The following is a 27,986-nucleotide window of genomic DNA, read 5'->3' on the forward strand; positions in this document are numbered from 1 at the left end:
GCTCATGTACAGTCAGGAATGGTTCCTTCTCACCCAACTGCCCATGCTCCAATGATGCTAATGACGACACAGCCACCTGGTGGTCCCCAAGCCGCCATCGCTCAAAGTGCACTACAGCCCATTCCAGTCTCGACAACAACACATTTCCCCTATATGACGCACCCTTCAGGTGAGGAGTGTGTGCCCGGGAGACCTGCACCTTAACTGAGCCAGGTCGTAGTAGCGAGGAGAACTGTTATGAACCAGATTTGGGGAAAAGAACAAAAAAAAAAACAACCTTAAGATGTCCTTGTGGAGTGGCAGGCTGCTGAAGGCAGACTGTTTCTGCATTTAGCATTTACACTTTGCCAGCCCAAATGCGAGCCTAGATAAGCGTACGAGATTTAGCTAATTTAGGACAGACTTTGCTTCTCTCTAGCTGAAGTAGAGAAATGGATAACTATGCAGACACTGGCACTGTGGGACTGTTCTTCCAGGTTTTGCTGTGGTTTTGCCGTGGGGGATGGACTGTCTGTGTAGCCTGTTTATAATGATCTGGGGTCTTACTAAATTTAAAGTGATCGGTCTTGAGGATAGGAGTGAAAATGTTGCTTGGGGGTAGGGCTGTAAGACTTCTAATAACTGAAGTAAAGTGACAATTGAAGTCTAATCTTTAATTCAGAGTAACGTTCTGCAGCTTTACTTTTTGGCAAAAGTAGGTGCTGTATGACTACTTTCCGCTTTAAATTTAACCTTACCTAGGTTTCTTTATTACTCATTTCCAAACAGCCTCTAAACTTCTGTAGTGAAGTAGTTACCTGATTTTGTTTCTTGGGGAATGTGAGAGCAGAACAAGGCTGCTTTCTGAGGGTTTAGGTAGGGAAAAAAACATCCAAAGGACATCTTGATATGCAGGGTTTTGTTTGTTCATTTTTAAAAAAAAAAAAAAAAAAAAAAAGAGAAAAAGAAAAAAAAAAAAGAAAAAAGAAAAAGTTCAGCTCAGTAGTTGTCCTGTGACCACTTTACTAGCAAACTGTTGTGTGGCTTGCCAATTTATTATTTACATTTGAACTTTTTTTTTACAGTACAAGCCCACCACCAACAGCAGTTGTAAGGCTCATCTGGAATAACTGAAAGGCTGGATACCTTTTGTAGGCCAAATACCCTCCTTCTACTGCTTCTGCCAACTGGAAGCACAGAAAACTAGAATTTCATTTTATTTTGTTTAAAAAAAAAAAAATTGATTTCTTGTAACATCCACTAGGAATGCTAACAGTTCATCTTGCAGTGGGAGAGATTCGGACTGAGTAGAGGCATTTAGGAACTTGTGGGCTATTCCATAATTCCATGCACTGTATCAGAGTCCTGCAAGTGCCCCAACTCTGCTTGCTGAAAACTGGAAGTTATTTATTTTTTAATGACCCTTCAAAGTTATGAACTCATCAGCTAGCAAAAGAAGTAACAAGAGTGATTCTTGCTGCTATTATCACTAAAAATCAAGACTTGGAGATCCCTTTTACTTCTAACTAAACTTGAAACAGGTTCAGTAAAAAAAAAAATTCTAATCGTCAAACTGATGAATTATTATTTATAAATCACGTTTGATGAGATAATCACTATCGTGAGACAGTGATGTAACTTTTAAGTTAAGAAAACTTTTACTTTGTAGATAATATAAAATAAAAACTTAAAAAAAAATTAAAAAATAAAAAAAGTTTTAAAAACTGACCTACTTAGTGTTTGTGTCTTGTTTTACCAGTATCTTACTTTGTGTTCTCCAGCTTTCGATCCACATCGGAGTGAATGTTTTATTTAGCATCAGGTAAGCTTTGCCGTGTGTTTCTGTTGTGTGCTGCTGCCGTACCGCGTGTGTGTGTCCCCGCTGTGAAACCACATCAGTCGTATTTGACTTGCAGGGCCATTGCAATAACAAGTCAAACGTTTCAAGATCCGAAGTTCGGTACAGGTTTTAAACAATTTCTTGTATTCAGGTCTATTCCCTAACGCCTCAGCCTTGCACTGTTCTGTGAAGATGTCACAACTGGGCCTTGAGGCTTAACATGATAAAACTATACACGACACGGTGCTGCTGGAGAAGGAAAGGAAGAAATGGGGGTAAGCGTTCCTTAGCAGATGATGCTGGTTAAACTGGATGATGCTGTAGTTGCTCTTCAGAGGCAGGACAAGCTGTTGTATGTGCAGCCTTTCATGGGCAGCCGTTGCATCCCATCGTGGCTTGGTGAAAAACGTACAGGGGAATACAAATACTGCTGCAGCTCCTGCCTTAATCCTTCCAGGTCAGCAGTGCAGTAAAATGTAATGAGTTCGTGTTCAGGTGGGCAGCAGGGGGCACGAGACCATCGCAGACGGTGATGGTGACTTGGGGCAGGACTCCTGGAATGAGTCTTCTGAGAAGGAACAGCTTGTCACAGAGGCTGTCGGCTTTCTTTTCATTCCCAAGGGAGAGTTTCTGTCTTTTAGCAGCCTTAAAGGATCTGTTAAAATAGTATCCCGGCACCTAGAGAGAATCTGACTAAAGACTAAAAGCGAGAAACGAGTTCTAAAAACAGTTTATTAAGAGCAGGGTTTTTTATATTATGGTAAAATTGCATTATTCAAGAATAAGTTACTTGTACAGTACATACAGAAACAATATACAGAAAAACCTACTATACAAGAAGAATTCTGTGCAGGTGAAAAGTAGAATTTTTAGATTGATAGGCTTTTCATCCAACAAACTGTTGGCTTTAATAACGCTGCTAAAGGCTGAGTTAGAGAATGCAGAGTCGCCTCCCCCACCTCTGGTAGTTGCTGGCAAAGGTTGGGTCCGTTTGCCTCAAACAAGCTTAAATTAAAATTTTGAATACTCAAACCTGTTAGTTAAGATTTCAAGGCTTAATATGCTTGTTAGAGTAAAACTGGTTGGATGACAGCGGTGTTCTGCGGTCCGGAGGCTGTAAGAAAGGAGAAGCTTTGGCTTCACCCCGGACCTGCACCTCTTCCTAGAAGCTTTGCCCCAAAATAATTTTGATGCAGAAACCATCGGTAAGGCAAGGGGGGTGTCAGTGTTCGGTAACCTGCTCCGGATTGCTGGTGCCGTTCCTCAGGGCTGGGATGCAGGGGGGAGGGATGGATGAAGCGATTGAATAATGCTTCCCATCACGAACTTCTTCAGAACCTGTCACCTTACGGACACGCAGAAGCCACCGATGGGGAGGGTCTGTCAGCAAAGGGCGAGTGGTTTCCGATCGAGATGAGGGGGAGAAGTTCTGGCTGGACCCAAGTCTTAGGTTATGTCCTAAACCAGGTCCCTGCTGTCAGAGAGAGCGAAGGCACTGCCTGTTTTGCATTTTTGTTGCCAAAAACAACTGCCCTGAGTTAGGCTGAAACGGGGCTTCCCTCCCTAACGGCCCTCTCCTCGGGGGGCTGCGTGCGCGGTCGTCGGGCAACGGCTCCAGCCAAAGGCACCGAGAGGCGCTGCCGCTTGGGTCGTGGCTTTGTTACGTTGGATCCGAACTCGTGTTGCACGTGCCCCTCTCCAGGACCTCGGCGGTCACGTCTGACTTTATTTCAGCTCTAAGGGAACGCTCTTTCTCCTCCGTGGAGCCCAGGAGGCGGCTGTACCTGCAGCACGCAGCCATGCAGGGTCTCTTCCCTTGGCTTCCCCTCCTCCCAAAACTCAGCGCTGATACTTCATAAAGGCTGATAAAAGCCCACGTGGGCTGGGGAACTAAACCTGCCAAGTCCTGGGCTCTTTTCCCAAGTTTAGAAAAATATCAAAATTCCTTCAGGTTGCTTATATTCCATATAATGGAATGGCTTGATGCTCTTGCCCACTGCTGTAATGAAGAGGAGTACCCGAGGGGCTGGAATAACGCGTGCTGGCAGGAGCAGAGGTAGGGCTGCGTGTCAGGCTCTGACCTGTGTCGCTTTCTAGGAGAAACGGGATTTCAAACTCAGCCCTTCAGAGCTGGGGAAATAGCCCAAAAAAACCCTTGGGTCCTGGCGCAGCTGGGGTTGGGACCACAGTGGGTCCCAGCTGCGGCCGAGCAGAGGACTAAGGTGCGGAGATGGTGGAGCTGGGTGGCCGAACAGCCCTTGGCTACCTTGGTGAGCTCTGAGATGGAAATAACTCTACGAAAGAATCAGAACGACTTTCCCATTGCTCACTAGTGGGGAGAACAGGAGTTCGCATCCACCGGAGTTTGTTTGCACAGGGGAAGTGCCTGACGGGGCGATAATGAACTCAACATATATTTTCCTAATCAAGCACAGCAATTTCCATTTAAACTACAGAGAAACCCCTTGCAATTAAACTGCAGGTTAAAAATACCACATGCACGTGCATGTTTAGTTGTTGGCGCTCGAACAATAAGCCCCGGCGCGCCAAAACAACCCATCCCAGCAGCAGCAGCATCTGATTTATCTGGCGAGGGCTGCGCCGGCTGCGAACAGCGATCCCTTTTCCCAGCCCGATCTTTGTTGCAGATGCTCTGAGCGTCGGGTGATTCGGGTGAGGCCCCCTCGTCTTTTGGGGAAAGACCCCTTTGAATGTGGCTGCCTGGAGCTCAGCAGGACTAAAATTAGCTCTTTGAGCCTTAGCAAGATTTAGCAAGTGTTTTCCAAGGCGTATATGCTCCGGCAACCACGCACCAAGCAGGCGAAGGAGCCAACAACTTGTGCTATGCTTCCTCCCCTTCCCTTCTTCATCCCTATAAATGCAAGACCACGGGGAGTTAGTTATTAGCAATGAAGGGAGCTGGCTTGCCTGGCACAAACCAGCCTGGGCTATACATTCCTGCCGTTCGGTGCAGCCTTTGTGCTCGTCCGGGGAGGAAAATGGGATGCGGATACGGCCGAGAAGCTCCAGCCGAGGACAGGGCTGCCTTTGTTTCTCCGGCAGCCTCGCCGGGTTTGGCAGCGCTGGAGGTGCGACCAGCCAGCGCAATTCCCTCTTAATGCTCCGGTTTCAAAAGTGAGCGTGCAACGGTGTGTGCTGAGCGCCGGGAAACGCCGGGCCCTGCCGAAACACAGGATTGCTCCCCATTTGCGCCCATTTTCAAGTTGTTTTAAACGGAGTGTGTGGGAGGGGAAAGACCTTGCCTGCTCTGAATGTACAAAGACAGCCCGGGAGAGGTCTCAAGTCGATGGTATCCAGTTTCTCCCAGCCCTCATCCTTTGATTACTACTTATAAAACCAGATTTGCGTTTGGCTCTGGCTATTTTGGCCCTGCCCGGTCCTGGTCCCTGCCTGCGCTACGTCTGCCCTTTCTGGTCCAGCCCAGCACAACCGCGCCGTGATCCTACCCTTCAATTCCTGACCTTGAGCAGAGCTTGGCTCCTCGGGCTTTGACTGCCAACCGGGCTCACCACGCGCTGGCTTAACGGCAAAGCCCTGCCTAAAGGCTGGATTTTTGCAAAACTCCCTAACTCGGCTCCACGAGGCTTTTTGTTTGCTTGCTTTCAAATTAATTCCTAAATGTTAACGCTCCTAAGGGCTCCCACCTCAAGGAAAAAAAAAAAATTAAAATAAAAAGCCTTTCCTGTAACACAATTTCAAGGCAAGTTTTGCATCTGAAATCCCGGGGAGCGCCGCACGGGCTGCGCTGAGAAATCTGGAAGTTGAATGCTGCGAACATCCCCTCCCGCGTGTCGCAACGGCTCCAGCCCCTTCCTTATTCTTAAAATAACGGCAGCTTCTACGAAGCGGTTCCTCTCTCGGCGCGGCCGCGTTGGCCGCCCCAGGTGAAGCAGCACCTCGGGCTCGGCGGCACCGACGGCTGCAGAGCCTGAAAACGGCTCCGGCGCTGCTCCCCTTGTGCGGGTGCCTTCGCCGGGGACGGGGACACGGAGCCCCGGGGATTTGCTGGATGCACAGTGATTCCCGCGGGAGATGGCACCCCCTCGCCTGCGAGAGGCCGTTGCATAGCTTTAAATCCTACCAAACTCTTCGTCACGCAGTGTTTTGGGAGGGGGGGGGAAGAGGCAAGCGAGAGCGGGGTGGGCAGCCGCCTGTGCTGGCGAGGTAAAAAAATGTTTGGGAGGAAAACCTCACTTTAGATTTGTGCCTAAAATGCCTCCGTCACCAGGATAAAAGGCTTCCGTCACCAGGAGGGGTTATTTGCCGTCAGTCACAGCATTAGTTCTCACCTAGTGACATTATTAATGACGGAGCAGTTAGTGTTCACGTCTTAATTAGCAAGGTGCTGGTGTAAGTATTTCTCTGGCTGGTGCGGGGAGTGACTGCAACTGTGCTAGGTTAAAAAAGAAGAGCAAGAAAAGCCAGTTTTTGCCTTATCTAAAAATAAAGCCCAAACTCTGATCGCGATCGTCATCTTCGCCCGACGCGGGAGCTCAGCTCCGGCAGGTCGGGGTTTGCTGGAGGGTTTGGCAGCGGCAGCACGTGCTGGGGCGGGAGGACGGGGCTCGTCTTCGCCTGCGCGCAGCCCAGAGCAGCAACTGGTCGATGAATTTATAATCCACTTCCCCCCCACCCCCTCCTTTTTTTTTTTTTTCTCCTTTCTCCAATCATATGGGTGTAACGCAAGACCCCGGTTCCTTCGCTGGGCGCTGTCGTGTCAGGGACAGGCGGGAGACCGAGCCCGACCGCGCGATGCTCGGCACGCAGGGACGCAGGCAGGAGCGGCGTGTGTAAACAGTAACGAGAAAGCTTTGATAATAACAACAAAAAATAAAAATAAAAGGCCCTTTAACAGGCCGACAAGAGGGAGCACACCCGTACTGGAGTGAAAAATTACCCCCTTCCTTGTAAAAATACAATAATCATCCCTAACCAGAAGGAAGAAACGAAGTACATTCTTTCGCTTGATGGGATCCCCAGAAGGTCTCTAGGATTTCTCCACCCGAAAGTGCATCCCAGTGCCGGCGCAGCGCCGGTCAGAGCGGCGTGTACTGGTTGTCGATGGCGCGGACGTGACCCCGGCCCGGTGCCTCCGCCTCGTAGTCCGAATCGCGGTGCCGGGGGCCGGGGGCCGCGGCCGCCCCGCTCGGGCGCAGGCTCTGCGCCAGCTCGGCCGGCGGCGGCACCAGGTGGAAGATCTGCTCCGGCGGGGGACCCGGGGGGGGCTCGTCGGGGCCGTGGGGGCAGGAGGAGCCGGCGGTGGCGAGGCTGAATTCGGGGCTCCAGCTGGGAACGGGCAGGGGGAGAGGGACCGTGCTGCCGGAGCCGGGAGCTGCGGGCGGAGGGGAGAGACGGCCGGTGGGTGGGATGCTCCTGCCCCGCTGCCCCCGCTGCGGGTATCGGGGTTGGGGTGCAGGGCGCATCCCGCACCCGCCCTGGCTGCAGCGGGGAGCAGCCGGTGGTTTGGGGAAGCTTCTCCTTTCTCAAAAGAGGAAGCCGGGAGCTCGGGAGTCACCTTTTGTGCCGCTGCCCGGATGCTTCCGCTTCCCCCCCTCCACCACCACGTGCGGCCGAAGGGCCCAGCTCTGCCCAGCCCCGCGGCACCCGCATCCACCCCGGGGACCCTGCACCCCCCACCCCTGCACCCCACGGGAACGTCCCCGTCCCTCCGTGCCCGCGTACCTTGCGGCTGGGGCAGGACGACGACGTAGCTGGACAGACGGACGTCGCAGGCTGTCCCGCACTCCAGCGGGATGGGGTAGCGATGGAAGTGGTGCAGCATCTCCACGATGGAGGAGAAGCGGAGGTGTTGGACGCGGCACTGGCCCCGCTCCGTCAGCGCCAGCCGCAGGTGCTGCGGGGAGGAGCACGGACCTGTTACCCTTCCACCGGCTCCCTTGCTGGAGGAGATGATGGGGGGACACGGGGATGTTTGGGGGGTGGGGGGGGGACAAAGGGCCTTAGCATGATGTGCTGTACCCCCAGCCCGCGGTGCCCTGCTCGCTGCAGGGGGTTTTGCCCCCCCAGGAGCGGGGATGGGGTCACCAGCTCGCAAACGTCGGGGCAAGGACCAGGCAAGGAGAGCATCTCCCTGGGGTGGGATGCGATGGGACAGGGACCGTGCCGTGGTGGGGCGGGGGGCTGCCCGAGGGGCTCCTGCGAGGTTCCCCCGCCCTGCCCCAGCCCCTCTCCCGCCCGTACCTTTGCTCTGCCCTGGAAGTTGAAGGTGAGCACGTACTCGCCGCGGCGCGTCTCGCTCTGCCGCACCAAGAAGACGCCGTGGCCCTCCAGCCCCCCCAGCTGCACCAGCTGAGCCGCCTTCACGCGGGAGATGGGCCCGTGGAACCAGGGGCAGGAGGAGAGGAACTGCTCCATCTTCGGCCCCGCCGCCTCCCCCGGGTCCCCCGGCGTCGCCCCTGCCAGGGCACAGGGATGAGCACCCCGGGAGTGGGGACCCCTCCCCATCGCCCCCGTCCCCCTCCCCTCTGGCTCTGCCCCCCTGCCATGCCATTTGGGGATGCCCGAGCAGCCCGGCTGGCCACAGCAGGATGCAGAGACCCCCCCGACGAGGGATGCTCTGTCCCTGGGGTCCCCTGGCTGTCCCCGCTGTTCACCTTGGCTGTCGGTGCTGGTGGGGCTGGCGGCCGCGGGGTCGGGGTGCCGGCACGCCAGGAGCTCGGGGTCGCCCATGTCGGACCTGCCGGGGACGGGAGAAGCCAGGCTGAGCGCTGGCAGCGGGCGGCCGGCACGGTGCTGAGGGACACGGAGCGGCTGTCACCGTCCCCAGGCTCAGGGACGCCCGCCGGGCGCTTACCCCCTGCGCACACACTCCCGGATCTCAGCCGTCCAGGAGCTGAGCTGCTGCTCGTCCCCCGCCTCGAACAGGACATCGGTGGCGTTGGTGACCTGGGGGACATCAGAGAGGGACAAGGGGGCTTCAGAGAGAGAGAAGTGCATCCCCCTCCCACCCACCCGCAAGTGGGGACCGACCAAGTCCCACGCTGGGGCAGAGCATCCCCCACCCTGAATGCCGCATCCCCCCCCGTGCACCCCCTCCCCGGCTGGGAAGAGGAACCGAAATTTGGCACAGGAGCTTTCGGCAGCCACGTGCGCACCAGAGAGCGGGAAAGGCCCCAGGGCCGGCTGCGGACCCCCCTCGGCCAGGCCCTACCTTGAGGACGAAGGTGTGGAGGTTATCGGGCATCTCCAGGCGTGTGCACCTCCGCACCTCCTGGACGGCGGAGCAGGCGGCGTGCAGCTTCGGCTTGGAGCCCTGCAGAGGGGAGCGCGGCGGCTGAGCTGAGCCCCGACACCCCCACACCCCGAAACGCCACCCCACGTCCCGCTGCTTTGCCGGGATGGGGGGGTCGAGCCTGCCGGGAGCCACCCGAGGCACGGCAGTCGGCAAGAAAATACCCGGCTCTGCAGGGCAATGCCCCACCGGCAAGGAAGTACCCGGCACGGCACTGCCCGGCCACAGTCGGGGCACCCCGGGGGGGCCGAGCAGGGCCCAGAGGGGGGACCCATCTCGGTGGCCCCCAAGGACCTGGCAGCAGAGGGATAGGTGGGGGAGAAGAGGGAGAAGGGGGTTCCCAGCACGGCAGGGAGACTGGGCACCGATGGGGAAATTGGGGTGCAGGCAGGGAGCACCCCGGTTATGGGTGCAGGGGGTCGGCAGCGCGCTCGGCAGTGGCGTGCCGAGAGCTCCCCGCAGCCGCCCGGCTGGTTTGGCGCTGACCCAGGCACATGACAAAATGCTGAGCAAACACTTCCAGAAAGGCTAATAATACCCCTCCGGGCAGCTTTCGGTTCCCCTGCTGCCCAGCGCGCCCCGGGCGCTGGCAAACCAGCCGCTGACCGCCGCGAGGCTGCGGCACGTGGCGCCCGCCCAGCCGCCACCGGGACCGGGCTGCATCCGGGGCGCTGGGGACCATTCTGGGTGCAAAACACCCCAGGGACCCCCCTGCACCAGTGCTGGGCGATGGAGCCGACCCCTCCATGCTCCTCCCCGTGGCCGGAGCCAAGCACAAGCGAGCCGCCCCGTGTACTCCGGTAAAGCCCAGCCGGTGCCGGTGTGTGCCGGGCACACTCGTCCCCCTTGGCCGGGCCAGCATGACAAAATTTTGGCTGGCCGTGATTCACGCGGCGGCTTCAGCATCCCCCGGGCTGAGTCGCCGCACCCTGCGCCGGCCCTGGTGCCGCCCTCCAACCCACGGCCACCGTCCCCGCGCGCGATGCCGGGCTGCAGGCGCTTCGCCAACCAAATTTTGCTCTGAGCTTGCGACGCTCGCGGCAAAGCCACCCCCTCCCCATCCCTAACCAGCCGCACAACCCCAAGGGGGTCCCCACCGGGCGCTGGGGGGACACGGCACGCTCCACGCCGTGCTGGTCACCCAACCAAACCATGTGTGGTTGCTTTTTTATTTTTTTTTTGCCATCCCCCCCTCTTCTTCCTCCCTCCCTCGACACTCTCGACCGAGGACTCGGTGTACTTTGGGGCCGGAAACGCAGCGCGAGAGGGATCAGCCCTTATCAGCGCCGAAAAGAAAGTTCTTAGAAGTCGTTCGCCGTACGGTATCGTGCAACGGGGTTGGCGCTACCGCGGCGGCTCGCGGCACCCCCGGTCCCGCCGGCGACAGTGATTGCAGCTGCAGCAATCACTGTCGCCGGCGGGGCCGGGGGTGCCGCGAGCCGCCACAGCAGCACCGGTGCTTTATCCCGAAGGAGTTTTATTTTTTTTTGCCGTCCTTGGAAGATAACGGCGTCCCGTGCAAAGTCCTGCAGGGACAAAGCGAAGGGGTTGCCCATCCTGGCTGCTTTCCTGGCTGCGTGGCTTGTGACGCCCGGCACGTCCCCGAGCTCGCAGGCACGGTGGGGGTTATCGGCACCCATCCCCACCACGGCGTTGGGGTTGGCCTCCCGCTTTCCTAAGAAGTGGGAAATTCCAGGAAAAGGGAGTTCGGCGAAGCCCCCTGCGTCACTCCCCGGAGCGAGCGCAGACGGGGAGCGCGAAGGGAGAAGGAAATGATGCAGCAGAGAGATACGGCGCCCGAAAAACCAGTCTGGCTTCGGAGAAGTGCCTACCGCAGGCACGGTGCCCCCGCCCCCCCGAACCGCCGCACCTGACCGCAAGATGCCCTGCTCGATGGCGGCCGGTACCGAGAAATCCCTTTCTCGGTAACCAAAACTGCACACTCAACACGCCGCGTCTTCGCCCGGCGCCCACAGGCTCCTTCTCGGCAAGAGAGGTGCCACGGCAGCGTCGTGGGGCTGGGTACCCCCCCGCTGCCGGCTGGGCTTGGGATGCTCAGGGTGCTCCAGATGGGATGGGATGCTCCGGATGCTCCGGATGCTCAGGATGGGATGGGATGGGATGGGATGGGGTGGGGTGGGGTGCTCGGGATGGGATGGGATGGGATGGGGTGCTCGGGATGGGATGGGATGGGATGGGGTGGGGTGGGGTGGGGTGCTCGGGATGGGATGGGATGGGATGGGGTGCTCGGGATGGGATGGGATGGGATGGGATGGGGTGGGATGGGGTGGGATGGGGTGGGATGGGGTGCTCGGGATGGGATGGGATGGGGTGGGGTGGGGTGGGGTGCTCGGGATGAGATGGGATGGGATGGGATGGGATGCTCAGGATGCTCAGGATGTTGCCCCAGTTCAGCTCCCAGCCCAAGCGGCATCAGCTCCCACCCCAGAGACTTCACCCCACCGCTTCCCAAAGGATCCTGTGCACACGGGGGAAACCCACAAGGTTGAGCATCCCCCCAAAATCACCTGTGGACACGATGCCCCGTAAAGCTGCACTCCCAAGCCCCCAGGACACAGCCGCCACTGTGCCACCGCTGCGGCATCCCCGGACCTGACACCCGGCATGCAAAACCGGCCGTCCTGGGGTGTGACACGGGTGATCTCCAGCTCACAGGGCTGACAGCAGCAGGATGCGGCCCGGCTCCCCCAGACTGCCCCTCCCTGTGGGGGCTGACAGCGGCCAGGCACTGCTGGGGACATCGGGCCACCGATGGGGACGACGGTCCCGTCGGCTGGGGACGGAGAAGCCCCACCGGCTCGCGGCGCCTACTTAAATTCAGTGCTTGGGAGCGGCATCCTCCACCTGGGGTCTGCTGACCCCTGGGATTCGTATTTTTGTTCTTTGCAGGGGATTTTTCTAGGGTTTAAAAATACGAAGCTCCAGCCAGGCCAGCGCTGTCCCCAGTGGCAGGGGACATGGGGCAAACTGGAAGATGGAGGAAAATGCCCCCGGGGTGAAACTCCCTCCTGCTCCCTGCCCAGAGCATCCCACCAGAGCCCACGGCTTGACCCGGGGGGGACACCCCACTGCACCCTGCGTCCCCGCATCCCCGACCCCCGGCGGGTCCCTGCGGGGTGCCACGGGGAGCACCGGCGCGGCACGGGGAGAACCAGCACGGCACGGGAGCGCCGGCACGGCATCCGCGGCCACCGCGCACCTGGGCAGGGCAGGGCGGCCGGGAGAAAGTGGGGTTTGCCGGCATCTGCCAAATATAGGAAGGAGACCGACGCCGGCTCGGCGCTGTGGTCGTGCCAGGAGCGCGAGCTGAAGGTCAGGCCAAGGTCACAGCTGCGCTCGGGCGTTGCAGGCGCGGAGAGGAGCTGCTGCGTTTCCGCCTTGCAAACCCCCAGTAACAGCTCTCACCGCAGCGCCTTCGCCCGCCACTCTTTTTACTACCTGTGTTTACGCGAGGAAGCGTGCCGGTGGTCGCGGTGCTGCCCGTGCCGCCGAGCGCCGCCGGCTCCTTTCGCGGTGATCCTCCCTCCGGCAGCCTTCGCAGCACACCTTTCGGCTTGCTTTTCTTGCTTTCACGTGCGAGCGGCGGTGGGGAAACCGGGAGGGCTGGCTTGGCACAGCGGGTCGCCCCCCGACCTCTACAACAAGGATGTTTTGGATTTCTATTTTTTTTTTTTTTGGAAGCAAAACTCCTCGCAGCCCGCCCGCACGTGCCGGGAAAGCTCTCGCTGTGACGCCCGGAGCGGCTGCGGTAGGGAGCCCTGCATGGACGCACAGGGGACACTGCAGATGCTGGGAGAGCTTTTTTCGCTGGGGTGAAGCGGAAGGCAGCCAGCTTTCCAAGAACGAGAGCGAAATCCCGCTGCCACGCTGGCCGGGAGAGCCACGGGCACCTCTAGGTTTGACCGGCAACGGCACCGCCCGCGCACCGGCAGGGTGCTGGCACCCACTGCCCGCCCAGACACCCCAGGCTCAGCCGATTCCTCCTGGGTCCCCAAAATGCTGCCACCACCCGCAATGCTGGTTTGCGCGGGAGGGAGCCGGAGCCACCCACCTTTCCCTGCGGATTTGGCCAGCGCCCTGTCCCCTGCTGGCAAAGGCGGTGGTGGCACAGGGATGACAGTGGTGGCACAGCGATGACGGCAGTGGCACAGCAATGACGGCAGTGGCACAGCAATGACGGCAGTGGCACGGCGATGACGGCGGTGGCACGGCGATGACGGCGGTGGCACGGCGATGACGGCGGTGGCACGGCGATGACGGCAGGGCTGGCAGGCCGGGACTGTGCCGAGCAGAGAGCAAATCCTTCGAGAGCAGCGGGCGCTGCTGCCAGACCCTCCACGCGCCGGGGATTTCCCCGCGCCGGCTCTTTCGCTTCCACTCTGAGTCACGCCGCGGGAAGCGCCGCGAGCCCTTGTGCGAGGTCCCCGACGGATACAGGCGAGATTTGTCGCTCCTTGTAAATCGCGGAGCCCGCCGTGTACCCCTTACGCAAGGGACAAACCTCAGTCGCCGCTGCAGCGTGCCCGGGCATGGCTGAGCCCGGGACGGACGGACAGACAGGCCACCGAGATCTGCAGGGGTGCGAGTGCCGGGTTACGCCGGCATAAAACCCTATCCCGCGCCCACGGCCCTGGGAGTTTTGTGAAGTTTCCCAGGAGCACGGCGGCACGCAGCCCCATCCCGGGGGATGCCGGGCGAACTGGAGGGGACACACGTCCCATTGCCCCCGGCGCAGGGCAGCGGGGCGGCGACAGGGGTCCTGTGGGGCTGGGTGGGGGGCACCAAGGGTCGCGCTGGAGGGTGCAAGGTGTCTGCTGTGCCGGCGATCGTCCTCGGGGGTTTGCACCGTGGGTAATCCCGGCGTTCGTCCTCGGGGACTTTGCATCATAGATAATCCCAGCACGTGTCCTTGGGTGTCTGCACCACGGCTAATCCCAGGGTTTATCCTCAGGGATCTGCACCACGGCTAATCCCAGGGTTTATCCTCAGGGATCTGCACCACGGCTAATCCCAGGGTTTATCCTCAGGGATCTGCACCACGGCTAATCATAGAATCATAGAATCATACAGGTTGGAAAAGACCTCTAAGATCATCGAGTCCAACCGTCAACCCAACACACCATGCCACTACACCATGTCCCCAAGCGCCTCATCTACACGTCTTTTAAATACCTCCAGGGACGGTGACTCCACCACTTCCCTGGGCAGCCTGTTCCAAGGCCTGACCACTCTTTCAGTAAAGAAATTTCTCCTAATGTCCAGTCTAAACCTCCCTTGGCGCAACTTGAGGCCAGTTCCTCTCGTCCTATCGCTGTTACTTGGCAGAAGAGACCAACCCCCACCTCGCTACAACCTCCTTTCAGGTGGTTGTAGAGCGCGATGAGGTCTCCCCTCAGCCTCCTCTTCTCCAGGCTGAACACCCCCAGTTCCCTCAGCCGCTCCCCATCAGACTTGTGCTCCAGGCCCTTCACCAGCTTCGTTGCCCTCCTCTGGACACGCTCCAGCACCTCCATGTCCTTCTTGTAGTGAGGGGCCCAAAACTGAACACAGGATTCGAGGTGCGGCCTCACCAGTGCCCAGTACAGGGGCACGATCACCTCCCTGCTCCTGCTGGCCACACCAGTTCTGATACAGGCCAGGATGCCGTTGGCCTTCTTGGCCACCTGGGCACACTGCCGGCTCATGTTCAGCCGCTGTCGACCAGCACCCCCAGGTCCTTTTCCTCTGGGCACTTTCCAGCCCCTCTTCCCCAAGCCTGCAGCGTTGCCTGGGGTTGTTGTGACCCAAGTGCAGGACCCGGCACTTGGCCTTGTTGAACCCCATACATTGGCCTCGGCCATCGACCCAGCCTGTCCAGGTCCCTCTGCAGAGCCTTCCCACCCTCCAGCAGATCAACACTCCCGCCCAGCTTGGTGTCACTGCAAACTGACTGAGGGAGCACTCGATCCCCTCGTCCAGATCGTTGATAAAGATATTGAACAGGACCGGCCCCAGTACTGAGCCCTGGGGAACACCGCTCGTGACCGGCCGCCAACTGGATTGAACTCCGTTGACCACAACTCTCGGGGCTCGGCCGTCCAGCCAGGTTTTTACCCAGCGAAGAGCGTACCTAAGCCGTGAGCCGCCAGCTTCTCCAGGAGAATGCTGTGGGAGACAGTGTCAAAGGCTTTACTGAAGTCCAAGTAGACCACATCCACTGCCTTTACCCCATCCACTAGGCGGGTCACCTGGTCATAGAAGGAGATCAGGTTGGTCAAGCAGGACCTGCCTTCCATGAACCCGTGCTGGCTGGGCCTGATCCCCTGGTTGTCCCGCACATGGCTCGTGAGCGCCCTCAAAACCAACCGCTCCATGATCTTCCCCGGCACCGAGGTCAGGCTGACCGGCCTGTAGTTCCCCGGATCCTCCCTCCGGCCCTTCTTGTAGATGGGCGTCACATTGGCAAGCCTCCAGTCGTCCGGGACCTCCCCAGTTAACCAGGACTGCTGGTAAATGATGGAGAGCGGCTCGGCAAGCTCCTCCGCCAGCTCCCTCAGTACCCTCGGGTGGATCCCATCCGGCCCCATAGACTTGTGAGCGTCCAGGTGGCATAGCAGGTCATGAACTTCATCCTCTTGAATTATGGGGGGTTTATCCTGCTCGTCGTCCCTGTCTTCCAGCTCAGGGGGCTGAGTACCCTGAGGATAACCATTCTGACTACTAAAGACTGAGGCAAAGAAGGCGTTGAGTACCTCAGCCTTATCCTCGTCCTTGGTGGCAACGTTCCCCCCCGCATCCAATAGAGGATGGAGATTCTCCTTGGCTCTCCTTTTGTCATTAACATACTTATAAAAGCATTTTTTGTTGTCTCTCACGACAGTGGCCAGGTTGAGTTCTAGCTGGGCTTTTGCCTTTCTAATTTCCTCTCTGCACGACCTAACGCGATCCCTGTATTCTTCCTGAGTTGCCTGACCCTTCCTCCACAAGTGATAAACTCTCCTTTTTTTCCTGAGTCCCAGCCAGAGCTCCCCGTTCAGCCAGGGTTTATCCTCAGGGATCTGCACCACGGCTAATCCCAGGGTTTATCCTCAGGGATCTGCACCACGGCTAATCCCAGGGTTTATCCTCAGGGATCTGCACCACGGCTAATCCCAGGGTTTATCCTCAGGGATCTGCACCACGGCTAATCCCAGGGTTTATCCTCAGGGATCTGTACCACGGCTAATCCCACTGTTTATCCTCAGGGATCCGTACCACGGCTAATCCCACTGTTTATCCTCAGGGATCCGTACCACGGCTAATCCCACTGTTTATCCTCAGGGATCCGTACCACGGCTAATCCCAGTGCTCAGCCTCGCAGGTTTGCAGCACGGCTAATCCCAGCGCTCTGGGGGGTTGGTAGCATAGCTAATCCCAATGCTCTTCCTCGGGCGTTTGCTGATCCCACGGCTGATCCCAAGGGACAGGTCCGCCCCAGGCAGCCCCGTGCCAGTGCCGGTGTTGGGGACGGGGGCTGGGATCCCGATTCGGGCCATTTCCCTGCATACTCTGGCCTCTCACCTGCCCCACTGCAGGGCCCCCCCAGCCCCGCTCACCCCCTCAAAGGTCACTGGGGAGGACCCTAGGGTGGCACACTCTGGCCTCTCTGCCTGCATGCAGAGGTTGTTCACTCTGAAACCTACTGACAGCAGCAGTGAGCGCCATCATGGGGTTCTCTGTTCTGGGCTTGGGGCACTGGGCGTAGGAGGTTTCCTGCCTCTGTTAAGCAGAGAAACACGAGAGGCGATCCCCGCTGCGGGCTGCTGTGCCCTCACCTCCCCAAAAACCCCTCCCTGCCCACCCCAAACCCCAGCCAGCATCCTCAAGCCACAACACTGGAGGGACAAAAGAGTTTCCAAGACACCCCGTCTCCGAGCATCCCCAAAGCCCGTGGCGGGGGACAGAGCCGTCCCCGAGGGGACCGGGCTCAGCGGTGACAAGAGGCACCGTTGTGCCGGCCTGAAGCGCTGGCTCGGGGGCACAAAGCTCCTTCTGTTCCCACGCCGAGCGGCTGCCGAGCACCGGCGAACGGCGACACAAGAAAACACAGCCTGGATCCCCGCCGACCCACCGAGCCTCTATTTCTTATTAAATTAAACCCGGGGCGCTGTGAAACACAACCCCAGGAGCCGCCAGGTAAACCCATACCCGTGGGGAAGGATTTGGGGGGAGCTGGCTAGAAACCCCCACCCCGTCCTCGGGACTGCCGGCCCCTCTTTGTGCATTGATAAACCTCAGCGGCTGCCAGATCCGCACTAATGAGTCAACGCTCCCTCCCCAAAACCCTGCAAATCACCCCAAAACCAGAGAGCCCAGTGGCTCACGTTCACAGTGGGGTTCGGGAAGACGGAGGCTATAAACGGGATCTGTAAACAGGCAGCGTTCACCAGTTCCTTTTTTTTTTTTTATATTTTAAGCCAAACTCGCTTCCAGCGTGGGCTGCTTTAATAATTTCCTGGAATAAATAACGAGCGCGGAAAGTAAACAAGGTGTCTGCGTGCAAGCGGGAGCTGGCTGCAGCCGGGGACTGAGTCACCCCAAAACCGGCCCCAGAGGGCTGGGGGACGTGGGGTGTCCAGCACGGACCCCACAGGGTCCCTGTGATGCCCAGGACACCCCAAGGTTTTGCATCACCCGGGGGTTTTGCATCACCCAGGACGATGCAAGAGCTTCAAGAGCCCAGGCGGGAGCATTCGATCCCCACGGGTGGGTATTTTGGTCCCCGGCCCCTTGCTGCGCCCCGCCCGGCTGAAGGAAGCAGATCCTGCCCAAAATGCTTCGTTTCTAACATAATCTCAAGACGACGTTGAACATCACGATGCCCATCACGGACATCGGTCGGAACTGGGACCGGCTGCCCGGCGGGGAGGAGGGGGGTCCGCCCCGGCCGAGCCCCCGCCGCCGGGATGAATCCTTCCAGAGCCCGCGCTGCTTGCGCAGGCTCTCATAAATATTTACCTTTGAAAGAAGCTGCACTCAGCCTCGGAACAACCACATCCTGGGCTGTAAAAAAAAGAAAAAAAAAAAAAAAAAAAAAAAAAGACAACCACCCAAAAACCACCACCGGGCATCTCACAGCGGCTGCCAGGGCTGAGTGGGACCCAGCACCCCCCCGCACCCACCGGCACCCCGCGGCCCCTCGCACCCCCAGCTGCGGGAGGCTCGGGGCGAAGCGGCGCAGTCCTTGAGTGCTTTCCCAGTCTCTTTTTCTGTGATTCACTTAATATCTCCATTTTTCGCTCACTTCTCGGCTTGCACATGGTGCTTTCCTACCCCAGCAGCTCCGCAGCATCCCTGCGAGGGAGACGGCTCCGAGCGAAGCATCACCGCCGTGAGCAGAGGGGTCCCAGTCGTGGCACAGACCCCCCAACAGCAGCTGGGTGGATTTTAAAGGATGGGGTTCAAAAGAAAGGAAACCCTCCGAGCCCCCCTCCTGCAAACCCCAAGAAGCCCAGCGCCCGGGGAAGCGGCAGGTTGGGGCTCCGTCCCGCATCCTTCCCCTCGCAACCCAATCAAGCCCCGGCGAGCTCCATCCCAGCAACACAGTTTCCAAAATAAGAAACTCTGCTCTTCAGCAATTAACGCCGGGGCTGTGGTTACGCTGCTAAAAGTGTTTTTTCCGTGCATGACCAAGGATGGAAAAAGTTGTGGTTAATAAATGACAAATAACCTTTTGTCTCATCGCCCTCCCCCTGCGCGCCCTCACCCTGCGATACCAAAAAAAAGAGGGGAATAAAAAAAAAAAAAAATATAGAAAAAGTCACCACCAAAATCTCAAAAAGCCGAAAGGACGCCCGGCCCCACGCGCCTTCGAAGAACAGCGAGCAGTGCGCGCCGAAAGCGAAGCAGCGAGGGGATGCGCCGCCCGCCCCGCTCGGCGGTGAAAGTCCGCAGGCGGGTTTCGGTGCGGCTCTGGGCACCTTTGGGTGCGATTTCGCCTCTCCCAAGGGAATCGCAGTACACCCAAACCCCTCCGGCTCTTACCCCACAGCAGGTTTCCCAGCTCCTGCCCCAGGGGATGCCAGGAGAAGGATGCGGTCCCAGGGGATGCCAGGAGAAGGATGCCGGGAGAGGGATGCGGTCCCAGGGGATGCCAGGAGAGGGACGCGGTCCCAGGGGATGCCAGGAGAGGGATGCAGCTCTCCGGCCACGTGCTGTCCAGCCACCAAGGGACGATGCAACAGGGTCTCTCTTGGCCGGAGGATCAAGGCAACAACCCCCGCCAGCCTGGGATTGTTTAACATTTTCATTGCAACAAAGAGAGAAAAAAAACCTCGGTGTGAGCCGGCTCGCCCCTGGGTAAACCACGGGGACGAGGGCAGGAGCACACGTGGTCCAGCCTGCTCTGGCTCGCAGGATGGAGGACACCAAATGGGATCCAGATTGACACAAACGTGCCTTTGCCCAGGCCAGGGCGACGACGGGACATTTTGATGGTTCCCATCACCGGCAAACCCCTTCTTGCAGGGCACCCGCGCCTGGCCGGCTGCTGTGCAGAACCCCAGGTGCCAAAAATCGGAGCCAGGGGCGCGGGACCCGCTTGCTCAGGAGGTGGCAGTTCTCAGAAACCAGCTTCAGGTGAAAGGAAGAGGAAAAAGAAAGAAAAAAAGGAAGTCAAAGCAGTCTCACGCTGAGCAGAGATAAAAATACTGCTCCTCCTGCGGCCACGGCTGAAGACATACGAGCCGTGACACAGGCACCACGGGTTTTCAGCGGAAGGAGTCTTCCCGGCTCGTCTCGGCATGCCATCAATTTACGGGATGCACTGGATTTCATTAAAACGCTATAAAGAAACCAGTGCAAATGCAAATCCCATTTCCCTTCCGCTTCCTGTAAAAACATCTGGTCAACAGAAACGGCTCGGGACATTTCCGTTGCAAATCACAGTTTTCATGGAGTTTAGGACTTGGCCATGGAAAAGGCACTTGGGGCTGGGGCTCAGCCGATGAACAGGGCAGCCCCGAAACCCCGCAGGGCCGCCCTAAAACACGCAAACCTCTTTTGCCAGCTTTGGCTTAAATTTAGGAAGGTGGAGAGGCCTCAGAGCTACCCAGTCCTACAAGTTATATGAGAATAAATGGCGCAGTAGAGGAGAAAGCCCTTAGTGCCTCCCCGGGAGGACTGGCGAGCATCGCCCTCATACTAGACATCAGAGAATCCACCTGGGCTGCACGCCTAGGACCGTACCCAGGGTTTTACTGGTTTTCCTGTGCACATGTATGTATACACCCATACGTACAAGCATTATAGATATCCCCTGCTCCAGGCGCTCTGCATGTCAGGATGGCCCCGCTGGTGCTGGGTCCGGCCCCAGCAGCCTCGTGCCATCATCACCTCACCCCGGCACCGGTCGGTGGCACGGTATCCTGGCATCCCTCCTCTCCCCAGCACACCGGTGCCCTCCGGCATGTCCCCAGGGTGGGGGTCCGGGTGCCCCCTGCCCTGCGCCGGCTGCCCTGAGCCCACCGGTGCCCTGCAGCCCGACTGTGACCCACTCCCGGCAGAGCTCCGGATCCAACCGACTCCAAATCCCTCCTTTGCAACATCATTTTTCCAGGGCTCGAGGGAGGAAGGAGCGATGCCAAAACCAACCCAGCAGCGGATGCAAGCACGGGAAGCCCCATCTCATCCCATGAGGCCGGCACATCCCTGGGGGATGGAATGCCGCAGGGATCGCCGGCGCCTGCGGCACGGCTCGCCGACACTCACCCCTTCGCCCAGCCCGGCGCAGCGCCGGCTGCAGCCACCCAAGCACTAAATGGGATTAGGGCTCTTCAAAGCACCCTGCTCCCTTTGATGCCGGGCACGTTATGGGATTAGGCTGGGAGGCCCCGCTGGATCGCACCGGGGGGAAAATAAGATAAAAGCTGCCAAAAGCAGAGGGAGGGAGCAACGGCCGAGCTGCAGTGGGGCAGGCGCGGGGCCCCCCCTTCCCCACGCACCCTGCTTTTCCAAGGTCATCGCATGGTGCCGAATATCTGGGGGCTTGGCTTGATGCTGTAAAAGCTGGGCTGAATTTCCATGTACGTGGTATTATTTAAAGGGGAGAATGGGAGAAGAGGAGGGCGCTTCTGGGGAGACCTCGAGGGTGACCAAGCTTATGGGTCCAGAGACCAGCCAGGGACGAAAGCGCCCCAGGACTGTTTTTACAGTTGCTTATTTAAAACCATTAACCTTCCATGATGATCCACGGCATCTTCAAATCAGGAACAGATCCACAACATGGGTGAAAGGCAGTGGCAAAGCCCTGTGAGCATCCCAGGGCCGGAGGATGGAGGGGAGGGGGCTCCCTGCAGCCTTCCCCGGAGGGTTATTGGTTATTATTCAGTTATTTTAAAGAAAAAAAACAAAAAAACAAAAAAAACCCCACCACCAACAAGCTGTTCTGTTCCCACTGCTCCGTGGTTTGCCCCCTTGCTGGGTTTGGGGAGCGGGACCCACCAGCACGGCGCAGGGTTTCCCCCCGCCCCCAGAATGCAACCACAGTTACTGGGAAAGGGGCTGGACTGACTCTACTGTAAAGGAGACAGGATCTGGCCCCGGCCCAGTTCATTAGAAAGGAAGGACCCGCCCTGAGAATATTCGCGCAGGAAGCAATTTACTCCGGAGACTCGCGAAATCCAGCAAAGAACATCCCCCCCCTTTTCCATGGATCTGGCTCCATGGAAAACCCCCTGCTCGGGGCCCTGGGGACTCACCAGGAAAACTCCGCGGGACAGAGATTTGTTGGAAATTGCAAGGAATAACGCTGCCGCGCGCGGGGTGAACTTGCTAAGTGTCTTCTTGGAAAAGCCTCCCGCCCAGGGGTCAAAGCCGGGCAGGGGCTGCGGGGAGAGGAAGCACGTGCTGTGCGCTGGGCTTGCTTCCCAGGGGGGAAAAATAAAGAAAAAAGGCAAAAAAAAAAAAGGGAAAAAGCAGCCTTTGCAAGCACCAGGTCCTGGGGGCAGGCGGGACGCAGCGGGGGCCCAACCGGGTGCTCATCCTGCGGGACAAGGGTGCTGTGCCGGTGCAAGTGCCGGCGGTGCGGTGGCTTTGCTCCCTGCGTTGCGCCCGAAAGCCTTTGGAGGAAAAGAGTTGGCAGAAAGGACGGCTCGGCTCTGCCGCGCGGCTGTGCCGGGTCACCGGGGATTTACCTGGTGTGGAAGTGGCCAAAGCCACTGCAGCTGTAATGTGCACGGGGGAAAAGAAAAAATAAATGCTCAGGGGCTCGGTGCCCGGGGGGCACGGGTGGGTGGCTGGGGGCACGGGTGGGTGCCCGTGGAGGGGGGTGCTTGGCCCCGACTGCCAAAGCCCCCCCGCGCCGGGGAGCACAGCCCCCCCCCGGGAGGGCATCCCCTCGCCTCGCTTTTATTTTTGGCTCTTGCAAAGCCCCGAGGGCAGGTCTGGGCCACCGCCACCGCCGATGAGGAGGAACAAAGCCAGCAGCAAATTTGGCACCAGCGCCTGAAATAGCTCCAGCCCAATGCCTCCTCCCCACCTCCCCCAGTGTCGGACATGCCCGATGCCGTCCGGGTGAGCTGGGGTCCGGATCACGCCGGCACCCAGCGGTGCTGGCAGCTGCTGGGAGCACCCTCGAAGAGCCCCAGAGCGATGCTGTTCAGAGCCAGACCTCCCCGTGCCCCGGGATGGGGACAAACAACCGCAACTCCTGACACGACGGAGCACAACCAGCTTTTACTTTCGGATTTTACAATTTTGGTGTTTCTTTACTTTTTTTTTTTTTTTAAATATTTAATATTGGGGTTGTTTGACAGAAATAGCAGAAATTTAGGCGTCCGCTCCCTGGCCCTGCCGTGGTGAGCGGCAAACACAGCCCGAAGGCAGGGACAAAGCTCCGGCTCTACCCGAGGCTTCCTCCTTCCAAAGCACAAGTTAGTCATCAAAGTTAAACGAGCACAAGAAAAAAAGGGAAAAAGAAAGAGAAAACCCAGCCCATCATGCCTGCGTAAGCCCTGCCATGTGGAGGAACTGTCTTTTTAAAGATTAAACGCCACGGCTCCCCCCGCATCGCTCCCCGTTCACTCACATCCTGCATCATCTCCGCTCCAGCTGGCGTCTGAGCACCACGGGAGCTCCCCGGGGTAGACGAGATCTGAATTTCTAGCCACAAAAGTACTTACAAAAATAAAATTAAACTCCCTTACAGGTCCCACGGGGAGCAGAGGAAGGCACAGAGCCTAATTTCTATTTTCCCCTTCCTTTCCCAACTTGCCCAGGCGAGCAGATGCTTTGGCTGCTGAAGCCACGGCACAGCAGGGACAGGGTGAATTTGGGGTTCGCCAGACCCGGTGACCCCCGCCTTGCTGGGATCGGTCCATGGGGCTGGGAACGAGCGGTGCGGAGGCCACCAGCCCCCATCCTCAGCTCCACATCCGAGGGCAAAGAACCTAGAAAAGCCAGGTTTGGGATCCCAGCAAGGAGAAATGCAATTGCATCTCGACCGATTGCAATAATTAGCGCTCACGTCGCCCTTGGCACATGGTCGTGGCATCTTTTGCCCCCTGAATGCAGCCCTGAGCGCGAGCCTGTGGCAATGGCTCTCCTTCTCAGAGGTCTCAAATACAGGGTGCAGCCTCTGCTCCCCACCATGGGACGTGCCGGCAGCCTGGCATCGCCACCAACCCGCTCCCGAGGGACCCGCAGCATCACCCGGCCGAAACGGGCAAGAGCCGGCCGGTCCTTACCTTGGGCGGGTCGAAGAGCTCCAGCACGTACTCCTCGCCGTCGGGCGTCCCCGCTCGCCGCAGCACCAAGCGGCAGCGCTGCCAGCGCGTCCCGCTGTCCAGGGAGGTCTCGTCCAGCAGCCCGTACTTGAGGACCCCCTCCTTGCGCACCTCGGGGGGCTGCTCCCGCGCCAGCCCCCACGGCAGGATGCGTTTGCCCAGTCCCGGCTTGAGAGCCGCCTCCGCCGCTGCCACCTCCCCGTCCCCGTCCCCGGGGAGGGCGTCCGAGGAACGGCGTCGGAAGAGGCTGCGCCAGCTCCTGCGCAGCTGGCTGAGCGAGAAGGGCCGCCGCGCCGGCCCCGCCAACTCCTCCGAGCTCCAGGACTTGCGCAGCCCAGCCGGGGCGGCTTCGGGGACTCGGCTGGGCTGCTCGGGGCGGGCGCCCGGCTCCGCCTCGGCTTTGGTGGCCACCGTGCCCAAGGAGGCATCCGCGTGCCGCCGGTGCGTCTCCCGGTAATCCCGCGCCGGGCCGGCAGGCAGGATGCGGAGCTGGTTCATGGCGAAGCCCTCCTTCACCTCGTGGCAGAAGTACTGCTGGAAGAGGTCGGTGAACTGCACCGAAAAGTTCTCGGCGGCCAGGAGGTCATGGTGCGGGTGCTCGGTGGCGAAGCGCAGGTAGTGCCGCGCCAGCTCCTTGGCGGTGCTGATGGCGTGCAGCTCACAGAACTCATGCCAGCCCCGGGGATGCGCTGGCGTGCCGGCCGACAGAGCGTGCCCATTCATTGCCGTGGCTCCAGCGAGGCGGCCGCGCTGCAAGACAGAGCACACCCGCGGCGTCAGGGTGGTCCCAATGCCTCCCCCCGCCCCGGCAGCCCCCCGCCGCCGCACGCCGCTCCGGATGCGTACCCGCAGGGCAAGCGGCCGTGGTTAGCTGGACCCCGGTCCGAGCCCCGTCATTCACCGGGGCAGAGCGCGGGGACAGGCGCTGCAGCCGGCCCAGGAGCAGCCGGCTCCCCGCAGAGCGGCACGGCCGCACAAGCAACCGCTACGGCTCGCCACCCGCCCCAGGCAGTGGCCATGCAAGACGCCGAGCACCCAACCCTGCCGCATCCGCATCTCCACCTGGCAGGGCCGTGCCTCAGTTTCCCCACCTGCGAGGCGGGGTGCAGGCAGGTCCCGCAGCGGGGCGTCTGCGCGGCTTCCTGCCAGCACAGCTGCCTGCAGCTGCCCGCCGCCCCGCGGGGACGCCCGGCCGGGCCGCATCCGCTCTCCTCCCGCCAAGGCTTCGCAGCGCCGATGGGTTTCCCTCCAGGGACCTATTTCAATGGAGCTGATAATATTGGAGCGGGGGCGGGAGGGGAGGGAACAACACGAAAAGCTGCAGAAATCCAGGGACGGAGCTGCCTCGCCTGCCAGATCCACCCGGCCCCACCGGCCTGGGGGGACGCGGCCGCGCCGCCAGCACGGCCAGGGATGAGCACGTGTCCCCGGGGGGACGCTCCGCTGCCTGCGGGACCGAGGGGCCGTCGGGCTCCGGCAAACCACGCCGTATCTCCGCCCCGAGCAGATTTTGCTGCGAGGCCAATCTGACGGCACCCATGGCCGGTGTGCAGCCGCCCTGGCGTGCCCGGCTGAGCCCGGCAGCAGCGTTCCCCATGGCCGGCCTGGCTGCGCCGTGCTGCTTACCGCCGAACCTCGTGCTCAGCCGCGGCACTTATCGGGGCCGTGCACTCCGCTCAGGCAGGAAACATCGGCCAACCCACCCGGATCCTGCCGCGCCGGCACGGGCACCGCCGCCTCCCCGAAACTCCGGTCGCCCGGCAGCAGCGCCCCGGCTGCTGGGAGGGGAGGAAAAGTGATTGCATTTGTCAGGGGGAGGAAAAATTAAAAAAAAAAAAAAAAAAAAAAAAAGAAAAAGAAACCCGAGGGGCCGGGAGGAAGCGAGCGGGGCGATGCAGAGCGCGGCGGATCTTGTTTGCAGCCGGGGAAGCGATAACGCCGGGAAGCGGACCTCTATCTCTGCCCACCCGCCGCCCTTCCTAGTACGTCCTGCAGAGTTTCTAGGCGAGGGGAGATGTTATCTGCCCCCCGCCAGCCTCGCCGGGGCCCGGCTTCTCAGAAGAGCCGCCCGAGGCTCGGGGCCGGCCGGCGTTGCGGCGGTGCCGGGCTTGCGGCCGCCAGTGGCCCGGCCGAACCCCCCGGCGGGGCCCCCGCGCGCGGCCGTCTATCAGTGCCGCCAGCCTGCCCATGACTCAGCACCCTCCGGCTGCGCTCCCGCTTCCTCCCGGCACCCCGGGAATTGCCGCTGCGGCCGCCGGCACCGCCGGCACGCTCGGCGGGATGCTCCCCCAAAATGCAGAGGGAAATGGGGCACCCGTGCGGATGGCTCCTCAGGCGGGTGGAAGATTCCCAGGACAGGGAATTCGCCTCCCAAGTTTTTGGGCTTGCTCCATGCCGACTTCGAGAGAGGTTTGCGGCGCGGGAAAAGCCGGGCTTCGCCTGCGCCACGCGGCGGGAAGCGGCCAAAGGCCGTCTCCGGTAGCAACGTGCTTTTTTCCAACCGGCACGACGATGGGAAATACATCCCCAGCGCTTCCTCCTGCCGGCACCGGCACAAACCACGATGCCGTCCTCCCTGCTCCTGCCCGGAACACTTCTCACGCGGAAATGGCTATCCTGGTTATCCCGGCTGAATCCACGCTGGAGCTACCGCAGCAGCATCCCGCTCCTCCGCCTGGCCCCAGGTTTCAGCAGGGATGTGCCGCAGGGATGCGAGTGCCCGCTGCTGCGTGGGCTTCTCCCTGCTCCAGCCCATCGCGCTCCACGATGCCGGAATTCAGCAGCCAGTGGCTTTAAGGCAGACTTTACATCCACACCCCTTATACCCCATATGTTCCTACGAGGGGCTCCCGGCCGTCCTGCCGGTCACTGCTGAGGCGAAGGACCTGTCACAGCAGCTAATTGCTTTAATTTGCACTGAACGGAGAATCCAGGCCACCCTCGGATGCACCACGGGCGGGTTGGGATGGGGGGCTAACGTCCCCCCCAGCCACACCACCCAGCCGGCCCCGTCTCAGGGCTGTTTTCGGGTGCGGGCTTGTTTTGGGGTGCTGGGTCAGGAGTCTGAGGAAGAGCGGGACGGGACAGACCGGCCGCGGGCTGGCTTTGATGCGGGCTGGGGCGGCGAGCCCCGGCTTGCGCAGGATCCAGCCCTGCAGCCGAGCCGCCCCCGGGAGATTTCATTAAGCTCTTGCCCAACCTGGCGAGTGTCGCTGCGGCAGCGGGTGCCGGCACCGGCCGGGTCGGTAACCCGAGGCCATGGCTTGGATCCGGCAACGGGTTATTTGTGCCTTCGCGGTGGCAAAAATCCCAGTAAATGCATTTGTTGTTCAATTGCACCCAGAGGAGCCCGCAGCACCGAGCAGTGCCGGGGCGATGCCGGGAGCCAGCACCGCAGCTCTGCCACCCGATCCCGGAGGATGAGCGATTGGGAGCCAGCTGGCCGGCCTCGCCACGGAGGGGCCGCAGGACCCGGCTCACCGCAAAACAGCCACGCAGGGGGCTGCGGCTGCGCGGGAAGGGCACCCTCCAGCACCCAGCGCTGCAAATCTGGCCTCGAAGGGAAATGTTACGGAGCAGCGACCGTGTCGGCGTGCCCGGCGCTGAGCGAGGCGCGCTCACACGCGCGCGCGCGCACCGGCAGCGCCGGAGCATGTGCAGCGCAGCCAGCGCACCGCGATCTGAAAATGAAACCGGCCCCGACTCCTCGCCGCTACTCTCCACGCCAGGAAAACGCACGCCAGCAACGTAAATAGGAAATTTGATTTATGTGCCGGCTGTCCCAGAAACAACTGTTCCCCAACCGGAGGAAAAGCAGCCGGCGGCATTTTCGGCTCCCTTTTACAAGCACGACGCTATACCAAATTCAACCCGAGGACTATTTTCAGGAGGGAGCAAAGCGAGGGGCTGGGAGACGCCCTCGCCGGCCCCGCAGCTCCCGGCATCCCGAGTGGCAGAAATACAAAGTTCCCACAATCCCAAGAGCGGGAACATTGTTCCTTCCCAGGATGTCCTCCATGAAAAGAGCTATTCTGAACCGGCAGCAGCCTTTCTTGGCACGGCCCCGCAGCCCGCTCGCGAGGCGGCTGTAAAAGGCTGGGTTACAATGAACAGCACTTTTCAATGGGAGAGC

General features: G+C 59.8%; 3 protein-coding genes across 16 annotated transcripts in view; 2 read left to right on the plus strand and 1 right to left on the minus strand.

Moving 5' to 3' along the window:
- Positions 1–6,682, plus strand: part of ATXN2 (ataxin 2) — a 57,341-nt gene extending 50,659 nt beyond the window's left edge. For 7 of the 11 annotated variants that reach the window (XM_075167639.1, XM_075167642.1, XM_075167633.1 and 4 more), the window contains one exon: positions 1–6,682. In XM_075167639.1, coding sequence (XP_075023740.1) covers positions 1–204 — 204 coding nt within the window. In that variant the 3' untranslated portion in view covers positions 205–6,682. The other 4 variants (XM_075167640.1, XM_075167634.1, XM_075167636.1 and 1 more) reach the window with 2 other exon arrangements.
- SH2B3 (SH2B adaptor protein 3) overlaps positions 6,632–27,986 on the minus strand; it is a 27,064-nt gene continuing 5,709 nt past the window's right edge. For 2 of the 4 annotated variants that reach the window (XM_075167645.1, XM_075167644.1), the window contains exons 2-8: positions 23,816–24,604; positions 9,012–9,113; positions 8,655–8,746; positions 8,455–8,537; positions 8,042–8,256; positions 7,523–7,740; positions 6,632–7,172 (exon numbers count right to left, since the gene is read on the minus strand). In XM_075167645.1, the coding sequence (XP_075023746.1) occupies positions 6,734–7,172; positions 7,523–7,740; positions 8,042–8,256; positions 8,455–8,537; positions 8,655–8,746; positions 9,012–9,113; positions 23,816–24,577 (1,911 nt within the window). In that variant the 5' untranslated portion in view covers positions 24,578–24,604 and the 3' untranslated portion in view covers positions 6,632–6,733. Of the gene's footprint in view, positions 7,173–7,522; positions 7,741–8,041; positions 8,257–8,454; positions 8,538–8,654; positions 8,747–9,011; positions 9,114–23,815; positions 24,605–25,480; positions 25,634–27,986 lie in introns of those variants that run through there. The other 2 variants (XM_075167646.1, XM_075167647.1) reach the window with 2 other exon arrangements.
- On the plus strand, positions 11,448–14,155 carry LOC142090168 (uncharacterized). Its single transcript, XM_075167648.1, has 2 exons — positions 11,448–12,733; positions 13,151–14,155. The coding sequence occupies exons 1-2, from the start codon at positions 11,865–11,867 to the stop codon at positions 13,248–13,250; spliced, it is 969 nt and encodes a 322-aa protein (XP_075023749.1). The 5' UTR covers positions 11,448–11,864; the 3' UTR covers positions 13,251–14,155.

The sequence above is a fragment of the Calonectris borealis genome, chromosome 18 (genome assembly GCF_964195595.1).
Source record: "Calonectris borealis chromosome 18, bCalBor7.hap1.2, whole genome shotgun sequence".
Taxonomy (NCBI): Eukaryota; Metazoa; Chordata; class Aves; order Procellariiformes; family Procellariidae; genus Calonectris; species Calonectris borealis.